Source organism: Drechmeria coniospora, chromosome 01 (genome assembly GCF_001625195.1).
Source record: "Drechmeria coniospora strain ARSEF 6962 chromosome 01, whole genome shotgun sequence".
In the NCBI taxonomy this organism is placed as follows: Eukaryota; Fungi; Ascomycota; class Sordariomycetes; order Hypocreales; family Ophiocordycipitaceae; genus Drechmeria; species Drechmeria coniospora.
In genome coordinates this window covers 4,077,061-4,096,235 of record NC_054389.1, presented here as the reverse complement: position 1 = coordinate 4,096,235, position 19,175 = coordinate 4,077,061, and the positions used below count along the sequence as shown (strand labels likewise).

At 58.6% G+C, this 19,175-nt stretch overlaps 4 protein-coding genes across 4 annotated transcripts; all 4 read right to left on the bottom strand.

The window, feature by feature from the left end:
* Positions 1-841: 841 nt before the first annotated feature.
* On the bottom strand, positions 842-2,971 carry DCS_00992 (AMP-binding enzyme; the record flags this gene model as incomplete). The annotated part of the gene is made up of 6 exons (XM_040798327.1): positions 842-1,174; positions 1,300-1,600; positions 1,698-2,122; positions 2,176-2,541; positions 2,607-2,842; positions 2,932-2,971. The coding sequence occupies 6 exons, from the start codon at positions 2,969-2,971 to the stop codon at positions 842-844; spliced, it is 1,701 nt and encodes a 566-aa protein (XP_040659210.1).
* A 1,022-nt stretch (positions 2,972-3,993) lies between these two features.
* On the bottom strand, positions 3,994-5,682 carry DCS_00991 (uncharacterized protein; the record flags this gene model as incomplete). Its single annotated transcript, XM_040798326.1, has 2 exons — positions 3,994-4,203; positions 4,270-5,682. 2 exons carry the CDS (start codon positions 5,680-5,682, stop codon positions 3,994-3,996), a joined length of 1,623 nt encoding a protein of 540 aa, XP_040659209.1.
* Positions 5,683-9,503: 3,821 nt separating this feature from the next.
* On the bottom strand, positions 9,504-9,752 carry DCS_00990 (uncharacterized protein; the record flags this gene model as incomplete). The annotated part of the gene is made up of 1 exon (XM_040798325.1): positions 9,504-9,752. The coding sequence occupies one exon, from the start codon at positions 9,750-9,752 to the stop codon at positions 9,504-9,506; it is 249 nt and encodes an 82-aa protein (XP_040659208.1).
* A 1,147-nt stretch (positions 9,753-10,899) lies between these two features.
* Positions 10,900-15,089, bottom strand: DCS_00989 (uncharacterized protein; the record flags this gene model as incomplete). The annotated part of the gene is made up of 2 exons (XM_040798324.1): positions 10,900-14,973; positions 15,027-15,089. 2 exons carry the CDS (start codon positions 15,087-15,089, stop codon positions 10,900-10,902), a joined length of 4,137 nt encoding a protein of 1,378 aa, XP_040659207.1.
* Between the last annotated feature and the right edge of the window lie 4,086 nt (positions 15,090-19,175).

The following is a 19,175-nucleotide window of genomic DNA, read 5'->3' as shown; positions in this document are numbered from 1 at the left end:
GGAAATGGGATGCCCCCTACCGCGTGCCGAGTGCATATGATAGTACTTCTTGGTATGTACATGTACGTACTTATGGTGGTGAGGTAGGTTCGGGGGTGGATTGGTACCTTTCGGTGGACACTGGCAGCAACTGGTACTTGCGGAGTATTACCTACTTCCAGTATTCTGTGCAGGTTGGCGTAGGTACGAAGGCGGCGTACATCTTGAGAAGAGATCCTTTTAGCCTCAAGAACATTTCATATTCCGTGCCCATTTTGCGTTTGCCACTATTGATTATGGTATTTGGTACATGCCTACCCAACCAATCATCATCTGTGGGGAGGGGGGTTGTTGGTTCCTGATAGTGCGCGTTGAGAGAGTAAGTATTAACTAATTATCGTAGAAGCTCGTTGAAGCTGTTCCAATGATAGCCTCGGCTCAGCAGAGAGGGGGACTACTTAAGTAAGTACTCCGTAATTACTCCGTACATCAGCATTAATTAATACTACGGAAGAAAAGTAATATTACGGAGTACATGTACTGTACTTGTGTATACTTGTGCGGAGTATTACTACTGCAAAGATTAGTACGGAGCACAGTACTCCGTATGTGTACTGTTGTACTTGTACGGAGAAAGTACAGTACACGTACAGGGAATACTTCGGTACGTACTTAGTTGTACTTACATGTACTTACAGCAGATGTAAGTACTTAAGGGCACTCCGTACCTAGTACACGATTGGTCAAAGTTGTCTAGCTGCTACTGGTGCGACTGCTCGATCACACCGTGATGCATATCGACGAGCTACAGCAGAAAACCATCGATAAGAGAACATGAGTCCTTCCATATTGCGGCGTGGCACTATAGCTTAGGGCCCTTCTGTTTCCTTGCCTGGGCTTCCTTGTCCCTCAACAGCCGGCGGAGGATCTTGCCGCTCGGACTCTTTGGCACGGCATCGATAAACTCAACACCTCCTTTGAGCCACTTGTGGCGTGACTTGTGGTCTTCAACATGCTTGCACACGGCGGCGGCGACGTGATCGTCAGGCTTGTCGCTCGCATCCTTTGCCTTGACAATGAAGGCCTTGGGCACCTCACCGGCCCGGTCGTCTTGCACAGGAATGACGGTGCAATCGGAGACGAAGGGGTGGGCAAGCAGGTGGGCCTCGAGCTCGGCGGGCGCGACTTGGTGGCCCTGCAGGGGGGGTCGAGTCAGCGTCAGCAGCGCACGGGTCATCTAGCATCAGTTCGGGGATCGGGGAGGGGACGAGCGGAAGTGGGAGGAACGGAGGAGGAGCGGGGAGGGTGAGGGATGGTGACCTTGACTTTGATGAGCTCCTTGATCCGGTCCGTGACGACAAAGTGCTCATGGCCCTGCGGCGACTTGCGGACGAGGACCTCGTCGCCCGTCCTGAGCCAGCGGCCGTCTTCGTCCCAGATGAACGTCTCCGCATTGGCCCTCTCGTTGTTGAGGTACCCCAGGACAACGGAGGGGGACTGGACGACGAGCTCGCCGCGGGTCTCGAGCTCCGTCACCTCCCTGCCGTCGGCGTCGATGATCTTGGCGATGGTGCCGGGGATGAGCGACCCGGACGAGCCGAAAAGAGTGTCCGTTTCCAAGCTGTTCAGGATGCAGGGAGACGCCTCGGTCATGCCTGCGGCCGCGTGTCGGTGTCAGCACGCCGGTCGGCGAGTTCGCGCGGGACGGCAAGGGAAACTTGCCGTAGCCTTGGCCGAGACGCCAGGCGGGGTAAAGCTTGAGCAAGTCATCGATGACCTCGGCCCCGAGCGGTGCGGCGCCGCTAAACACCCAGCGTACGCTGCTCAGGTCGTAGGCCGCGCTGATGTGCTTGTTGGTGATGATCTGGATGAGAATGGGGGGCACGACGCTGAGCTGCTCGATCCGGAACCGTTGCACGGCCGCCAGGACGGCCGTGAGGTCGAACTTGGGCAGGACGACGATCTGGTCGCCGCGGTACTGTCCGACGAGACCGACGAGGACGAGGCCGTAGATGTGGCTGAAGGGCAAGACGCCGAGGGTCGTCTGGGTGGCGATGCCGAGCTCGTCGCGCGAGACAGAGTCCGAGGTGCAGATCTGGACGACGTTGGCGATGACGTTTCGGTGCGAGATCATGACCGCTTTCTGCGACACGCGTCAGCCTCGGGTCTGGGGCAAGCGACTCCAAGGGGGCATACAGGCAAGCCCGAGGTTCCGCTGGAGTAGCAAAGGTAAGCCGGCTGCCTCGCGCCCTGGCCCTTTGTCCAGTGCAGGGGAGCAACTCGGGGAAGGTGTCTGCCCTCGGCCACGAGGTCGTCCACCGTGACGAAGGAGCCCTTGTTTGGGACCTCGGGCACGGGCAGAAGGAAGATGCGGTCACGGGGTATGCCGGCGCCCTCGGCGGCCGGGAGCGCGTTTTCGAGCAGGGGGAGGCATGTGAAGAGAGCCTTGGCACCCGAGGAGTGCAGCTGGTGCTGGAGTTCCTGGGACGAGTAGGCGGCGCTCGCGGGGGTGACGACGCCGGAGAGGCGGTGGATGGCGTGCGTGAGGGGGATGTAGTCGATCTGCGGCATGCCACTCAGGTCAGCACTCCCTCCCCAAAGCGACGGGCGTCGGCAGCTTGACGAACCGTGTTGAGCGAGTACAAGCAGACAACGCGATCCCAGGCGGTGCCCTCGTTGGGGCTCAGGCCCAGGCGCTTGCCAATGGCCCGGGCGAGATGGTCGACGCGGGACGCAACATGGGATGCGTCGTGCGAGGCGCCGGTGAGGCCGCAGGTGTAGGGAGCGCGGGAGGAGGAGAAAGGTCGGCGACCGTGGCTTTCCGTGTTGATAAACTTGTCCACGGTGACCGTGTCGGGGAGGTCTGCAGCTGTTTGTCAGCGCTCGGAGCCGGGTAACATTTTGTTCGTTCTGCCTCTGGATCCGAGTCCAGGACGGCGGGTGCCGACGAACCGGGCAACTGCGGGAGACGGGCTGGCGGCAGGAAGACCATGGTGGCGAAGGAGAGGAGCTCCGACTCGCCCTGGGACGGGACCAGCGGCGGGCGTTGGCTGGTGGAGGAACGGTGCGTTTATGTGTTGGGAGAGCCCTTTCGAGCATCTGCTGGGGAATCTCGCTCGGGTCGTTGGCTGCTTGTTGCTTGGTGTTTGTGGGCAAGACCTTGACTGGCGTCGCCGCCTGCCATTTTCAGGCGCGCCAGGATGCTCAAAGGCAGGGACGACGGGACGAGCGAATGAGGAGCCATTGCCTAATAGAAGGCAAGTACAGTATAATACAGTACATGAGTAAGTACTTACTTGCACCAAGTGCCTCACTCGGCCCGATATGGCAACCCCGCTGCCGAGGCAAAGCTTCATTGTTGTCATATTCCTTGATGGAAATACTGCAAGTATGTAGATGTACATGTACGGAGTACAGCTACATGTACTTACAGTGACATGTACTTGTAAGTAGCTGTACGTGTAAGTGTACTTGCGCTTACGTACTTACTTGTACATCATACTTACAGTACACGTACTTAATTACTGCTGGTACTGCAAGTGCAGAGTGCACTTGTACAAGTCCTCAAGTATATGTCCTTATTATTACTGTCATACTTACATGAACAGGTACTCCGTAATACTTGCAAGTAACGCTCCGTGCAACGCACTCATGTACTGAGTACAGTCAGTACCCAAGCAAATGTTGATTGCCATTGGTCATCAGCAGCATGCCGCGTCGACGGTTCGACGTTCAACTGGCAAACGACGATCGGGGGCAGCACCAAGCGAACAGTCCGACTGCAAGCACGAGTACACAATTGCACCAGAAAGTCTTGGGCGGCTCGGTAATATTTCTCCCTTTTTTTTGAGTGGGTATCTTGCAATGTACGCTCCCCATATCCCAACGAGGTACGTACAGTATATGCCATCGCTAAAATCAAGTATATGCAGAGAGGTTGGCCGTCATGAATTGGATGGCGCACTGCGCGTCCAATGTCCTTCCTATCCATCTTCATAATCATCATAATCATCATCATAGTGCACTATACAGCACAGACAGCAGGCCGGCAGCGACGAGAAGGCTGCTCATGGCGTCGGTTCGCACACCGGCGCCTGTCGTTCCGTCGGCATTTCCGGACGGGGTCGCCTTCGCCTTCGCCGTCGTCGTCGGCGCGGCAGCCGGCTTGCAGTTGCCGTTGGCAGCTGAGCATGAGGTTGCGGGGGAATCGGCAGTCGGTTGGTTCTAGAGTTTGCCACGTTAGCATCGCTGCTTCGTTCCGTTGTCACCGGGGGGGGGGGGATAACATACATCGGGCCCGCCAGAGAAGTTGACAGAGTCCAGCTTGCAGTTCCCGGCAACGGTCTGCAGGGTGTCGGAGTACTTGGCGACGGCTACAATGTCGCTGCCTCCACAGTTGGCCGCCTGGGCGATGTGCACGGCGCGGCTGTCCCAGTCGATGACAAAGTATCCGGCGCGCAGGACCGAGTCGCCGAGGATCTGCTGGTCCTTGGTCACGACCAAGCCGACGTAGCAGGTTTCGCCGTTGCCCGTCAAGTCCGTGACGAAATCCCGGAGCGGGACGCGGAGCGTCTTGGAGCCGAAGCCGAAGTCGATGCTGCCGGCCTTCTCCCTCAGGTCGCACGAGACCTGGAAGTAGCCCTGGCCGTCGTCCTTGCCATTCAGGGCCATGAGGATTGGCATGGCGACCTCGGCGCGCAACCTCGAGACGGTGGAGCCCGAGTCGATGAGGACGTTCGCCTCGTCGCCGCGCACCTCAAAGTTCCTGGGCGAATCGAGGGTCAGGCCGACGGTGGTGAGCTCGACGGCGAGCCGGTAATCCTGGTTGGCACCGCGGATGATGGGTCGCTTCTCCAGCTTCCCGACGAACTTGTTCTTGTCGACGCCGCCGTAGATGACGGCGCCGGAATCGACGGCGGAGCTGCGCAGGTCGAGGGAGTAGACGCGGCTCCCGATGACGCCCTGCTTGGCCATGTTGTTGAGCAGCAGCGTGTACGGCTGATCCGAGTCGAAGCCGAACTTGATGTGGGGTCCGAGGCCGAGGATGCCCTGGGACTGGCCCTCGCTCTTGGTGACGACGCCAAAGGTCTGGTTCTTGACCACGGCACCGCCGAGCGCCACCGTGTCGGCGTAGTATCGGATGGCGACCGACGTGTGCGTCGACGAGTCGGCCGCGTCACCGTATTTGATGTCCTGGTACCCAAAGGGCCCGATCGGCGGCGTGTTCGAGTCGGCGGGTTCGTACTTGCCGAAGCTGATGCACTCCCTGTACTGCGACTGCGTCGGCGCCGACGAGCAGCTGGGGTTGACCCAGAGCTCGCTGGAGCCCGTGTCGACGAGGATGGTGACTTTTTGGGGCGGGCTGCCAATGTTCACTGCGTCGCCACTCGTCAGCGCTCCACTCCGTCCGCTCGCACGCGGGCGCCTTTGCCACTCACCATCGGTTGCGTAGAAGTAGTCCTTGTTCTGCAGCAAGTCCTCGTAGGCATTGGACCGCTTGGCTTTCGATCCTCGTCCAGGCCGTGGACGAGGAACGGCGTTGACCGGGATCGAGAGGAAGCCGTCACCCTGGACGGCGTTGGCAAAGCCAACTTGGTTGTTGTCGGAAGAGTCGACATTGCTAGGCGTGGCAAGGGCGGAAACGTCGGTGTTTCCGTTCGAAAGAAGGGCGATGGCCGCGAAGCTGAGTGACCACGACCACATCGTTATATCTTGGGCAGGAATTGCAGCCTCGACAGTACGTATCCAGTACCGTTCTGATGACTGTATAACAACACAAACGTCCAAAGGCAAAGTTCTGAAGGAGTGAGTGTCGCGAAGGTTTAGCCTCGGGAAGTAGAAGCGGCCTTGAACGAGCTCCTACGGGGTGGAGGGGAGGCATCTTGTCTTTCTTATGAGTAGCAGCCGAGCGGAGCGAGCGAACAAGGTACGGCTTGAACAGCCACGCAACCGCTGTCGCCGGCGCTGGTGTAACGGCTCCATATGGGCTAGGGGTATTCGGGCGCTGCTGTTTGCTTCGCCGACGACTGGCGGTGACGATGGCCTGGGGGCCTGCGAGGAACCTAGCGCCCGGGTGCGCCAGGGTGGGTGGGTGTGGTGTCAGCTTGAAGAAAAGCGTCGTTGACCGGTGCCGCAGACAAGGAAGACCCCCCCACCAGGCTGCCGAGTCAACAGCCAGCAGCGGTGCCTGCCTAGGCAGCCAGGTGGTGGCAGGGGCACGCCCGACAGCATGTCCGCCTCCGGCCACGACGAGCGACCCATATACTCCTCCGTCCTCCATTCAAACATTGTTTTGCCTCCTCGAGCCAGCCACGGAGGACGTCGTCGAGCATCGCATCCAGGCCCATGATTGCATCGTCGTCGGCGAGACGCTGGTGCACGCGAGGCGTGTCGAGTACGGAGCACTGGCGTGCGTTTGCGTGCCGACACAGCACTCGAGCTCGCCTTCTCCCATAACCACCCCGTACATCCTCGAGCGCGAGAAGAAAGCAGGCGCGGGACGGATGGAAGGAAAGAGGCACCACTCTGGGGGCCGGGGGCCTGCATGTTCCTTCCTTGAACGGGATTGGACGGGAAGGGGACGCGGGTGAGGATGGGGAAGGGGAAAGGGGCAGGGGACTATGGGAAGGAGCCATTGGAGGCTCAGCTATCTCAGATCATCCACGCCATGCTACTTGGGGCATTAGCGGTTGACGGCCGAGCCAACCAAGTCAAAGTGGAGAGGACGCTGGCGTGCGGCATTGTCAACCGCACCTTCCACTAGCGTCATGTCATGGGTACCCCGATACCCCACTTGCCCCCAAATGCTCCCACGGAAGGGAAAAGAGGGCCCGGACGGACCTTCCTGCGAGCGCTCCGCCAATGGACGCTTCCCGTCAGGGCCATCGGTGCCGTCGCCTCCGTCCCATACGGCGACCAAAGGCCCAACTGGGACGAATGAAACAGCCCTAGGGCTCGCCAACAGCCTTTTGCTGCGACTCGCCGTCGCTTGGCACCTGCACCGAACACCTCTGCCCCCCAATGACGACGAACCTTTGCACCATTTCGGCCACGTCTCGATCGCACCGAACGTACGAATGCCCGCCACGGCTGGAAGGCACAGAATCCACAAACTCAGCCCCGGTGCTTGGCCGGTTTGAATGGCCGATGCGGACGGGGGAGGTCGCTCGACGCCGTCGTTCTGCGGACCATGGGCCGTTCTGGAGCACGCAAAGAGGCCCGAAACCGACGTCCGAAATCGACATCGACGGCTAAGCCTCGGCAGCCGGTGAATAAGACTACTGGGATACGAGCATGATTGATGCTGTCTTGCGGAACGTCATTCTCGGTGCTGCACGCCACGTTGGTCGTGCCCCGAACGACGAACGCTTCCAAAGACCCCGCCGGTTCGACATCCGGCCCGTCCACCATGAAACTACGGCAATCCATGCATCTACCTGATTAGTGCCATCCCAGCCCGAGGTTGGAAACCGTTCGGATCGACTAGTTTAGGCCATTCTCCTCGGCGGTGAAAGGTTCGAGCCTTGGAGGAACTAGGTGACGAATGGAGCGGTGGCAAGCGAATCACGACAGCAAGACACAAGACGCCCATGTTGATGGTGGTTGTCACTTCGATTGATCCCGTCCACCGCTAGCAGATCTCGCCCTACGGCATCAATTCCCGCCTTTTGGCTCGAAGCAGCAGGTCCAGCACTCTCCCTATTCATCGCTCAGACGCCGGGCTACTACAAGTTTGACTGTCACTTACGAACTGAGTCGCTTTCTGCGAGATCCAATCCCTCTTGTTAGCAAACACGCTCACGCCATGGACGACTGGACACGTACGCCGGTCGTGCCGCAGCTCGTAGGTCGTTCCGAAAAGCAGGCCAGCCAGCAGATGCCGGTTGCGGGCGTCTCGACAGGGGCCGCCATGGCGGCGGCAACGAGCAGACTGCAGACGGCGACGGCACTCTTCATCTTTACTTTGCCTTGGCCTTGTCTAATTTTGACGAAGAGTTTTTTTTTGGAGGTGCTGCGTGCGTGAACCACGAGAGTGGTCCTCGTTGTTGGACACGAACAAGCTGGAAGAGGGCCCTCTTTATATCTTGCAGGCGGTCGCCGGAAGGATACGGTGTCGCACGCGCACGTTGCCTTTGCCGAAGCCGCGTCATGCCAACTTCAGCCTGCACGGCGGCATGTCGCTCAACGATGGCCTGCGTTCATGATGCGCGAGAGATCCGTTGAGGAAACTGCGTCGTATTTCGGGCATCAATCATTCGATCAAGTTCCAACCGACAAGTGCTGCATGCGCCTACGCCATCATCACGCCATGAATGGAGCTGGTCTATCCGCTCCACATGCATGCGACGGTGACGGACAGCTCTCCAAGTCAGCTGTGGGTGGAAGCGTACAACACGCATCTACAATTGCCACCAATGGCGTCCATCCTGCTTCACAGCCGGTACCGTACCATCGCTGGTGGACAGGATGCATTGCCGCTTCGCTCGCATCGACAATACGAAGAAAGGACGTCACAAAGAGGTGTGCAGAGGGCTACAATGCTTTCCGGTCCAGGAAATATAACCGCCGTGTTGGGGGGACAGGATCTATGCATGGGGCGGCTAATTATTGACCTGCTTGTGATGGTTGATCAGGTTTTGTCGCTTCCCGCTACGCGATGGCAGTAGCCCACCTCCCACTCAGCTGTACATGTACAATGTATATGAACACATGTACTGTACTGTATTGTCAGTAAGTACTTGGTCATCCCCAGTTCACACTCCACATTCGCCCGCGGTGGAGACAGGTTCGGCGGCCCCGCTGGCCCATAACACCCCACTCCCCCCACCATGGCCGCATGCCAGTTCCAACCACCATGCGGGCTACAACCACCGACCTATCGCGTATTTCATCACAACGATTGCACAGGTGTCTTCGCAGTTGAGATGCCTCTCTCATTCCGGACGAGATAGGACTCCATGCTCGCAATGATTCTGACGTACAAGTTTGCAGATCGATGGTAGCAGAGTACGTGGGCCGTCATCGATAATGCATCCTTCTGGACGCAAGCATGATAGCTTGTTCCAAGCAGAAATCCAAATGATTCGCCTTGAGCTACAAGACGTCTGGTTGGTTGCGCGGGAATCAAGAGCTGTTTGAATCGTTGGATGGAGTCGTTAGACTCTGTGCATTGCTCTTCAAACGACGGAGCATGTTCTTTCCGATCCGTAGCTGCCAGACTTTTTTGCCTCTTCTTCCCTTGTTTGTTTCTTTTCCGTTCCTTTTCTCCCCTCCCAAGGTTCGCCCCTAGCACGGATAGGGAAAACCTACATGTGCATACATAACGTCGGCCACAGCGCGTCCAGCTCCCGTCCCTCCCACTAGCCTGAGCACGCGCGCCCGTCAGCCTGCCTGGCTCGACTCGGAAGCAACTGAGGAGGGAGGAAGACGATACCGATTGCCAAGATATGCCGCCGGCATGTTCCAAAACCCCCGGTCGGTACATTTCAAACGAGGCATGAATCATTCATCATCATCCCACCACTCTACCTTTCCCTCCTTCCCGTCTTGTTCGACGGCCGGCCAGATTTGGGAGCGTCTTGAACATAGTTGTTGCGAATCGATAGCGGCCGTTGTTTGGGATCGAAGCCTCGTTCGATTGCCCGAGCGTATACACGGTTGACTTGACGGACCGATACACCAAGAATGGCCGCAATCTCGGCCGAGGTCTTGCCGCTGCAGGCTTTGAGGCAAACAATAGAGGCCCGCGTCGCAATGTCAGAATAGTGGGCCATTTCGACAGACGGGCACTTGTTGGGTCGAATTGGAAGCGGGATGCATGCCCAAAAATCATAGCACACAGGTTAGTTGGGGTGAAGGCCGCAAGAGTCATGTGACTCGTATCGCGATCCCTGTCGGCGCCGGATGCTGCAAGCCGACCATCGCCCGACGTACACGTGAGAGTCCACGCCTCACTCAGCGATGATTTTGGTTGCGATCATGGGGGAAGGATGTGAATTCCAGGAGTGAGCAGGTCAAGTTGGGCCGGTGTATGCCTGATGCGAATGAACCCGGTGGCATACACTCATACAGGTGCAGGTATCAGAAGGTGCAAACAGTTCCATGAATCCGCAATGTGCAGAGCATGGAACGACGCGTACGGAGTAGACCGCATTGTGCTTGTGCGTACAACTCCGTGGCAACGTAAGCGCCGAGGTAGGTAGGTGGGTGTCTGCTGGTGATAGTATTTGCTACGTAGTACCAACCGAGGTACACCTCATGCAGTTGTGCCAAACAGCATCAAGCACCTGCAGCCACTGTAGAAGTCACTGGGAGCCAGTACATGCGCGGGTGGCAGCAACCTCCTTGGATTGGTGCACACTACTGCATAAGGAACCAAGCTCGTACCTACAAGACTATTATGCACTCCGTATCTTGGTGGTGCCGTTGAACTGAGGCGGGATGCTTGATATATGCTCAATCTACGAGCTTGTTGTGAGCCATAACACAAAGCCTGGCTTGCGTACTTTGTCCAGGCGGAACGCTTGGAGGCTCAAAGTGGGCCAAACGAGGGTTTCGGACGAGCCGACTAGTAATACTCAACCAGTAGTGGGCATCTTATACTTTCTCGCTAGCATGGAATGGGACAACGAGCAAAGGAAGCGGCGTCAAGAGTATCACCGTCGTTGCGCCTCGTCAACTCTACTTCAAGCAGAATGCACCCCAAAATGTTCGATCGGCCGCTATTATTATTATGGAAACCAGTCCAGTATGTAATACGCGTCTATATGTCATCCTATCCTTTGCAAAATACTAACATGGTAAACAAGCAAGCTCTGATGATCGAAATCGTAATGAATGGTACCGAGAGCCTCCCGGGCAGACAACTAACGAATATACATGTAGCTTCCTTCAATATCAACAAACAATTGCAACGCAAATCTACAGAGCGACAACGGCAGCGACCAAGGCGATGAGGCCAAGACCAGCGCCCACGCGACCAGCACCGGCCATGACCGGCACGTCGGTGGGGTTGGGCAAGTACCCAGTACCCACAGGAGGGAGGTAGACATCCGACGGGTTTGCGGCAGGGACGCAGTCGGCCGCGTTGTTCGGGTCGCCCTCGACGCACGTGTTCGAACCGCCGGGGTAGACGGGCGCAGGCGGCACGATGGGCGCAGGCACGACGGGAGCAGGCACGACAGGCGCTTTGATGCAGTCGGCCGGGTTGTTCGGGCTGCCAGGGATGCAGTGAACCGGCGCCTTCGGGGGTTGAGGCTGAGGGTTGGCCGGGACAGGCGGGTTCTGGTAGCCAGGTGTGGCGGGGGTGTCGACGTGGGTGTCGGTGGTGACGTGGGTGTCGGTGTTGCCAGGCACGACCTGCACCTCGGGCACCTGCGGGTAAGTCGAGGGCATGGTGATCTCCGGCACCACGTACTCGTGGGAGAGGATGCGTGTGACGGTGTTGCCCTCGACGGTGTTGGGCTCGACAACCTGGCTGGTGAGGACAACTGTCGTGTACGAGGCCGAGGTGACGCGGGGGGTGCCAGTGACGGTAATGCGGTTGGTGATGATCTCGGCAGCCGTCACGATCGCAGGGTTCTTGGGGATATAGGTCCTGCAGAGGCCCTGGAAGTAGGCAATGGCCTCGGCGACCTTGTCGCCGTTCATCTCATGAGCGTACATGCATTCGTAGATGTTCTTGACAAACTCCTCGCTGGGGCAGTAGCAGGACATGTCCATGTTGTTGGCACACTTCGCCATCTCCAAGTGCGTGTTGACGCACTGGGGAACGACAGAAGGGAAAGGCGGGACAACGTTGGGCTCCGGCATGACGGTAACCACCGGCGTCGGCTGGCCCGGAACAACGACAGGCGGCTGGCCAGGAATGACGACAGGCGGCTGACCGGGGATCTCCGGCGGCGGCATGACCACCGGCGTGGGCTGGCCAGGAACGACGACGGGGGGCTGGCCAGGAACGACGACAGGCGGCTGGCCAGGAATGACGACAGGCGGCTGGCCAGGAATGACAGGCGGCTGGACCACGGGCGTGGGCTGGCCGGGGACGCCGACAGTCTCGGTGATGGTGTATGTCCTGCTGCTGTAAGGAACCGATACCGTGACGTAGACCGTCTCACCAGGCTTAGGATGAGGGCAGTTGGGAATATCGGAGCGATAGGCCGTGATGGTAGCGGTCGAGGCACTGAAGAAAGTCGAGACCGTCTGGTAGACACGGACTGAGGGCTGGTGGGGAACGCCTTCGGTGATGGTCTTGGTGACTGTGACCTGCGTGCTGCTGTAGGGAACCGAAATGGTCACGTAGGCAGTTTCACCAGGCCTGACATAAGGGCAGTTGGGAATGTCCGGGCGGTACTGGGTGATGGGAACGACGTTCTGCCTGTAGCAAGTAGACCAAGACTGGTAGACGGAGGTGTAGACACGTCCGACCGGGTACTGGGGGTTGTTGGGACCGTTCGGGTACTGGGGACCGTTCGGGTACTGAGGACCGTTGGGGTACTGAGGGCCGTTCGGGTACTGAGGGCCCATGGGGCGGTTCGGGCCCACTGGGTAGACGGGACCGTTCGGGCCCATGGGGCCGTTGGGACCGTTGGGGTATATGGGCCTTCCGGGAATGACAACAGGGACACGGTCGGTCATGGGGCAGACGGTGGTCTGCATGGCGTACGGAACCGGAACGACAGCAGAACCTCCCGGGGTGATGGCAGGGCAGTTGGGAATCTCAGGACCACACTTGTAGATGGTGGACATGGATGTACCGTAGATGGTCGAGGTGCCCTGATAGATTCGCTCGCTGTAGCTTGTCACCTCCGGCTCGTAGGAGACGGGAGTTTGCGCGCCAGGCTGGATCGTCGAGGCGGGGACAACGACAGGAGTGTTCTGGCCCTCGGGGGTGTAGGTCGAACCGGGAACAACAACAGGGGTCTGCACGCCAGGCTGGACCTGAGACTGGTAGGTCGAGGCGGGGACAACGACGGGAGTGTTCTGGCCCTCAGGGGTGTAGGTCGAACCGGGAACAACAACAGGGGGGACAACAACAGGGTTGGTCTCGCCGGGAACGGGAACGACAGCAGGGTTCGTTCCGGGAACAACGGCAGGAATAATAGTCTCGCCAGGCAGGTAGGTCGCTCCGGGAATGACATTGGAGAGAACCTCGGTGACGGGGCAAATGGTAGTTCTCAGGGCAGTAGACATGGTGACAACGGCAACGCCACCAGGAGGAATGGCGGGGCAGTTGGGGATCTCGGGAGCGCAGCTGGTGATGGTAGACATGTACGTATCCCAGACCGTCGAGGTAGACTGATAGACGTTGGTGCTGTAGGATGTCATGGCAGTCTGGACGAAGCTGCTCTGCGCAATGGATGGGGTGTTGTAACCGGTCTCAACAGGCGCGGTTTCCAATCCAGAGGTGGCGGCGGGCATCGACTCAACGGGCATCGAGGGCTGACCGGGCATCGACTCGGCGGGCATCGACTCGGCGGGCATCGACTCGGCGGGCAGCGAGGGCTGACCGGGCATCGACTCGGCGGGCATCGAGGACTGGCCGGGAATCGACTCAACGGGCATCGAGGACTCGGCCGGCTGTCCGGGTTGAGAGTACGGGTCAACCGCTGGAGTCATGGTCTCTCCAGTCACAGGGTTGGACTCGACAACTGGCGTGGGCTCCACAGCGGGTTGGGAAGCCTCCGTGGGCTGAACGACCCCTGGGGTGGCATAACCATCGACAGGCGTGTTGGCTGGCTGAGTGGCAGCATCAACCGGAGTGTTGATCGGGGCGGGCGGTCCAGGGGGGGTGGTGCCAGCCGGTGTGCCATCGGGCGCAGTGTACTCGGAACCGGAACCGGGAGGCCCAGGGGGCGTGCCAGCCGGTGTGCCATCGGGCGCGGTGTATTCGGAACCGGAACCGGGAGGTCCAGGGGGCGTGGTGCCAGCCGGTGTGCCATCGGGCGCGTTGGTTTCGGCACCGGCACCGGGTGGCCCATTGGGCGCGCCAGCCGGAGTGCCGTTGGGCGCAGTGTATTCGGCACCGGCACCGGGTGGCCCCTGGGGCTCAAGGGCAGCAGGTGGCCCCTGGGGCTCAAGGGCAGCAGGTGGCCCCTGGGGCTCAACGGCAGCGGGAGGCCCCTGGGGCTCAACGGCAGCGGGAGGCCCCTGGGGCTCAACGGCAGCGGGAGGCCCCTGGGGCTCAACGGCAGCGGGAGGCCCCTGGGGCTCAACGGCAGCGGGAGGCCCCTGGGGCTCAACGGCAGCGGGAGGCCCCTGGGGAGTAGCATACTCGGACCCGCCGGCGGGGGGGGTTCCAAAAGTAGATCCAAGGTCATTTCCACCAGCGGGGGCTTGGGCCTGTCCATATGAGGACGAGAGGTCAGCACCACCGGCGGGGGCTGACAAGCCTCCAAAGTCGATGGGCGTTCCGTACGAGGAGTCGTACTGTTGGAACATGGCAAGCTTCATCTTGGGCTTGGCGTTGCAATCCCACTGGATCTTGTTGATGGAAATCTTGCACTCCTTGTCGCCGGCCTCGGCGAGAACAAAGCGAACCTTCTTGGCGCCGAGGCACTTCTCGTTGAAGATTGGCGCGCTTGTGGTGGAGCAGTCGTGGCTGGTCCTGCAGATCTCACCGCCAGGCATCTCGTACTGGAGCTCGATGCGAGCATCGTACTCGCACGAGGCATCCACCTTGGCAATGGAGAAGGGCAGGTTGGACTTGTGATGGATCTCGGGGCAGAGGCTAGCGTCGGACTGGCAGACTCCCTCGATAACCTTGTTGGCGAAATGGTTCTTCAAGCCGGCAAGATGGCTCTTGAGGCTGAAAAGGGTGCGCTTGTCATTGCTCTTCTCGTTGCAAGTGAAGCGGTTGAGAGAGAAGTTTCCGTACGAGGAAACCTCGCCGGTCTCCAGATCGGACCAGTCCCAGCCTTGACGCTGCTGCTCATCGCAGACGTTCTTGCTGTTTTGAGAACTGCTGTAGGTATTTTTGTGCGAACTGAAGTCGATCTACACTCGACCGGTTAGAACGTCGGACATGACGGGGACGTCGGGGTGCTCACCAAGGTGCCGGATGCTTGCTGAATGCCGGCCGCAACGGCCAACACAGCGACTGTGCTCTTCATGATTAGAGACGACAACAGTTGTCGGATAGTAATATCGTGGTTGCAGTATTCAGTGAGTGAGTGAGTGAGTGTATTGTGATGTGCAATGAGTGTATTAACGATTGATGTTAGCTTCTCGGCCGAAATGAAGGACGTAACAAAAAGAACGGAAGAAAAAAGGAATGAAGAAGGACAGCGATGAACAATGGCAGGAAAGGAAGGGTGGAACGGAAGGGGGGGGGAAGCGGCGAGTTCTAATATACTCGTGCGCTCGCTCTAGCTCCGGCAGAGGCGAGTCCGCAGCGCGGCTGGGGCGACGGCTCCCAGCAGCCATCTGCCTCATCTCAAGTGTCATAGCCACAGCACCCAGGCTGGCAGGAGTAGGTACCAGAAGGGGAACGGGAAGCAAGTTGGTGTGGCCGAACGCTCGCGAGAATCGGGCGCGGTCAGTCACCGCCGAGGTGGACTCCATCGTGGTTGGCGTTGCGACGTTGGCGGGACCCCTGGCGGTCAAGGATAGAATGGAACCGAGCCTGAGTGGCCGACGGAGAGGTTAGGTGCTTGCGAGGCCGGCGTGTCGTGGGTGGGCTCAAATCGAAACCAGGGGCCGCTCTTGCGTAGATGGGTGCGAGGCGGGGCAAGCTCGATGGCGCGAGCGTTGTCGATCGTTTGGGAGGGGGGATTCTTGGGCGGGGGGGGGGGGGGGGGGGGTGAAGAATAGTAGATCGGATGCGGGCTCAGGTCGATGATCGCTGGTTGTTTGTTCATTTGCGACAGGCCGATTGACGATCAGGTAGCCAATGGGATGACAGGAAGCAAGAACAGTTTGGTGGCCGGGGGGGGGGGGAAGATTGGCACGAAACACAACTAACGAAGAGTGGGTGATGGAACTGGTAGCTGAGGCGGCGGGACGTGGGTGGTGGAAGGTGGAGGATGGTGGAGGAGGAGAGTGGATGAAGGGGCAAGAGGCGGAGGGGGGAGGCGGAGGCGGAGGGGAATAGGGGGATAGGGGCGTCGCTACCGATTCGGGTGGCGCGAAGAGCTGGTCCATACAGTGTAGACAAGCAGGTTGAAGATGTGGATTCAAACCGACCCATACGAGAGAAGTACTCGAAGTACTGACCTTGCACGGCAAGGACAAGGTGCAAGTAGCAGTACAGGACAAGTACATCCATCCATGTACGGAGTACTCCGTACAGTACTCGATATTACCGGCTCGGTCGTACGAGTACCGGTGGATGGATCGACCGGAAAACAGCGGGGTAGGTTCATTGGACAGATTCTTTGGAGGGAGCACATAGTGGTGCAGCATTTTGCTACTACATGTCGTCGTCGACGGCGAGAGGTTGAGTACTCCAGCTCATCGTATGGCCGGCAGTTCTTCGCCTTCACCATGTCGTTGCCCAGATAGGAGTCCTGTACATTGAACTTGCCTACGTCAAACAGGTGCCGTGCCGTGTACGGTGAAAGAGCACGTGGTCGGCAGGCTAGCTCGGCACGAGCGGGGACGTTCCTCTCTCGCTGCAACGAAACATGATGGGAAGCCTGTCGTTCATGCGCGTGGCGGCAGTGAGTGCATGTTCCTTGCAAGTGCAAGTACAGAGTACAAGCACAGGTAAGCACGTCAGGCCACAGATGCAAGTGCTGGCAAGTACACTGTACACAAATAGCACGACCACTGTACCTGCGTCAAGTGCGGAGCCCAGGTACATGTACTTGGGTGCTCCATTTTCCGTATCGGCCGGGGCTAGCGCGAAACTACGGGGTAAGTACATTGTAAGTAGGAAACAATGTTACATTGTGGCCCGCATCAATACTGTACGTACGTACGGAGTACATGGGAGGACGTTTGCCGAGCCTCGATGGGACCTGGTCGTACGGAGTACCGAGCAAGCATTTCTCCCGGAGGCCACAAGCTAGTAACTACTAGGACAGGTAGATTCGGGACGCAACTGGTACTTGCCGACACTTGAGAGGTAAGGAGGGGCACGACCGGCTTTTCCTGCCTTTTTTCTTCTCCATCCTCCGTAGCGTCTCACCACGTAGGGATTCTCGCATCATCGCCAGTATACATGTACGTAGCACGCGGCTGTTGCTCATGACGACTCTACTTAATCCTCGTTTGGGTACGTACCAAACCCCTTGGTGGTCGAGGGACATTGGTATCCGTCGTGCAGCACCGCACATGCACGCACCGTGCTTGCGCACCCTCGTCATGCACGTTGCACGTGCGGTGTTTGTCCGTACAGGTACCTGTTTGTTTGGTTTCTATAAGGCAGGGGCCAAGCAATTCATCCACCGCACCGTCCTGAGCGAGATCGACCGCTCTTGCCTGAAACTCCCAGATCTCGCACCAAGGCAGGCAGTTGGCGACGAGGCGCAGGCGCGAAGAATTGCATCGTATGATGTGCACCGTGCGTTCACACACCGGTGCTTGTTCATGGTACTCCACGAGCATGTACAATACCGTGCGCGCATCTGCTCGTAATCCGGAAGCCACAATAGTTCATCCATCCGCTTCGCCTTTCGTCCGTCGACCTTCGCTCCTACCTGAAACAAGGTGGCTTCGGACCAAGGCAAACTGGGGCGTGTGCACTTTCCCGGACACGGCCATGGTGCACGTAAGCCCACCTAATACGGCAAGACAAGTTGAGCAACAGGCAGGCGGGAGTCGGAAAGCATGTCTCCTCCAGCCCCTCCATCATGGCAATACGACAGACTGCGATTCGATGAGATTCGAGTCTGTCGTGTTCATTTATTCTTCCCCGTCGACGACGTGGTCGTATTCGGACTGCTACCAATCCGACGGCTCCGCCATCGCTCTTGCGTGCATCGTGCAATTACATGCAGGCTGAGGTGGTGCCAAGCTGATGAATCTTTGCCCCCGCTCCTCCGGCCCATGCGGTGGCAGCAGTGGTTGGGAACGCTGATATCGCCCACCAGTAAAGCCGATGCTGGCACCGACCGCTCAGGCCAACCGGGGGGGGGGGGGGGGCGCGGGTGAGGGCACTGTCTGTCGGCAGTGCAGAGCACCCGAAGGTGCGGAACGGGGTGCGCGAAGGCCTCAGCGGCAGGCAGCAGCAGGGTAATTGTTTTTTGTTTTATGCCAAGTGCCGAGACATGCTCGAGTCGTCGCCGAAGGATGTGCAACTAGAAAGAGGTACACACAGGAGTGTGTAATTGATACATGTACAGTACGGAGTACTGTACGGAGTACTTTGTAAATAGTTGTACTTAAGGTTCCGAAGGCGCGGCAGATGTTCATGTAAGCAGTTGTAGTTGTAGTTGTAGTTGTAGTTGTAGATGTAGATGTAGATGTAGTTGTACTTGTACTTGTACTTGTACTTGTACTTGTACTTGTACTTGTACTTGTACTTGTGCATGTGGCAGAAGCGGGTCATGCTGACAACCGGGGAAGCTCGCCATCCATCGTCCCGACGGACCAGCACCGGCACGCTGCACACTTGCTTTGTGCCTTGACTCGGACTGCATTCCGAGAACACCTGCACCTTCGTCTCGAACCGGTGAGCCATTAATGCCGCTTCGGTGCACGTGCACAATCTTGGTCGTTTCGCGCCATCGAAGGGGCCATGGAATACCCAGCTTTGTACGTGGCCTGTTCGTGCTGTCGGCTTTCCAACCTTTGCCGAATGATCGGAATCTACAGTGCACGTGACAGGTCTGCGCCTACGAGAGCCATATTTGGCTTGCTCACGCCCTCACGGGCATCCCGAAGGCACGGTCTTGTGCATCCATCCAGTCGTCGCTGGATGACGAGGTCGTGTACTGGGGCTCCTGCCCTACTCCTTCGGCCGTCTATTTTGTCCGGGTGTCGATCTGAAGCGGTGACTGCGCCCCAAGCACGGCCATGCAAACGGCTTCCAGCAAAGAGGCATCCAGCGATCGGCCTAGTCGGAACAGACACTCGACCTGGCTTGTTACTGTTCGTGTCTCCGATCGAGTGGGGCGTCGGTCGTGGCGAGTGCGAGGGCGCTCAGTTCTTGTCAAGCGCTGTTTTGTGTTCACGAGACTAGACCGAATGGCCCATCTGAAACATAGCACAACCATCAAGGTGCAAGCGGCGAGTTCCATATCTAGGCCAACCAT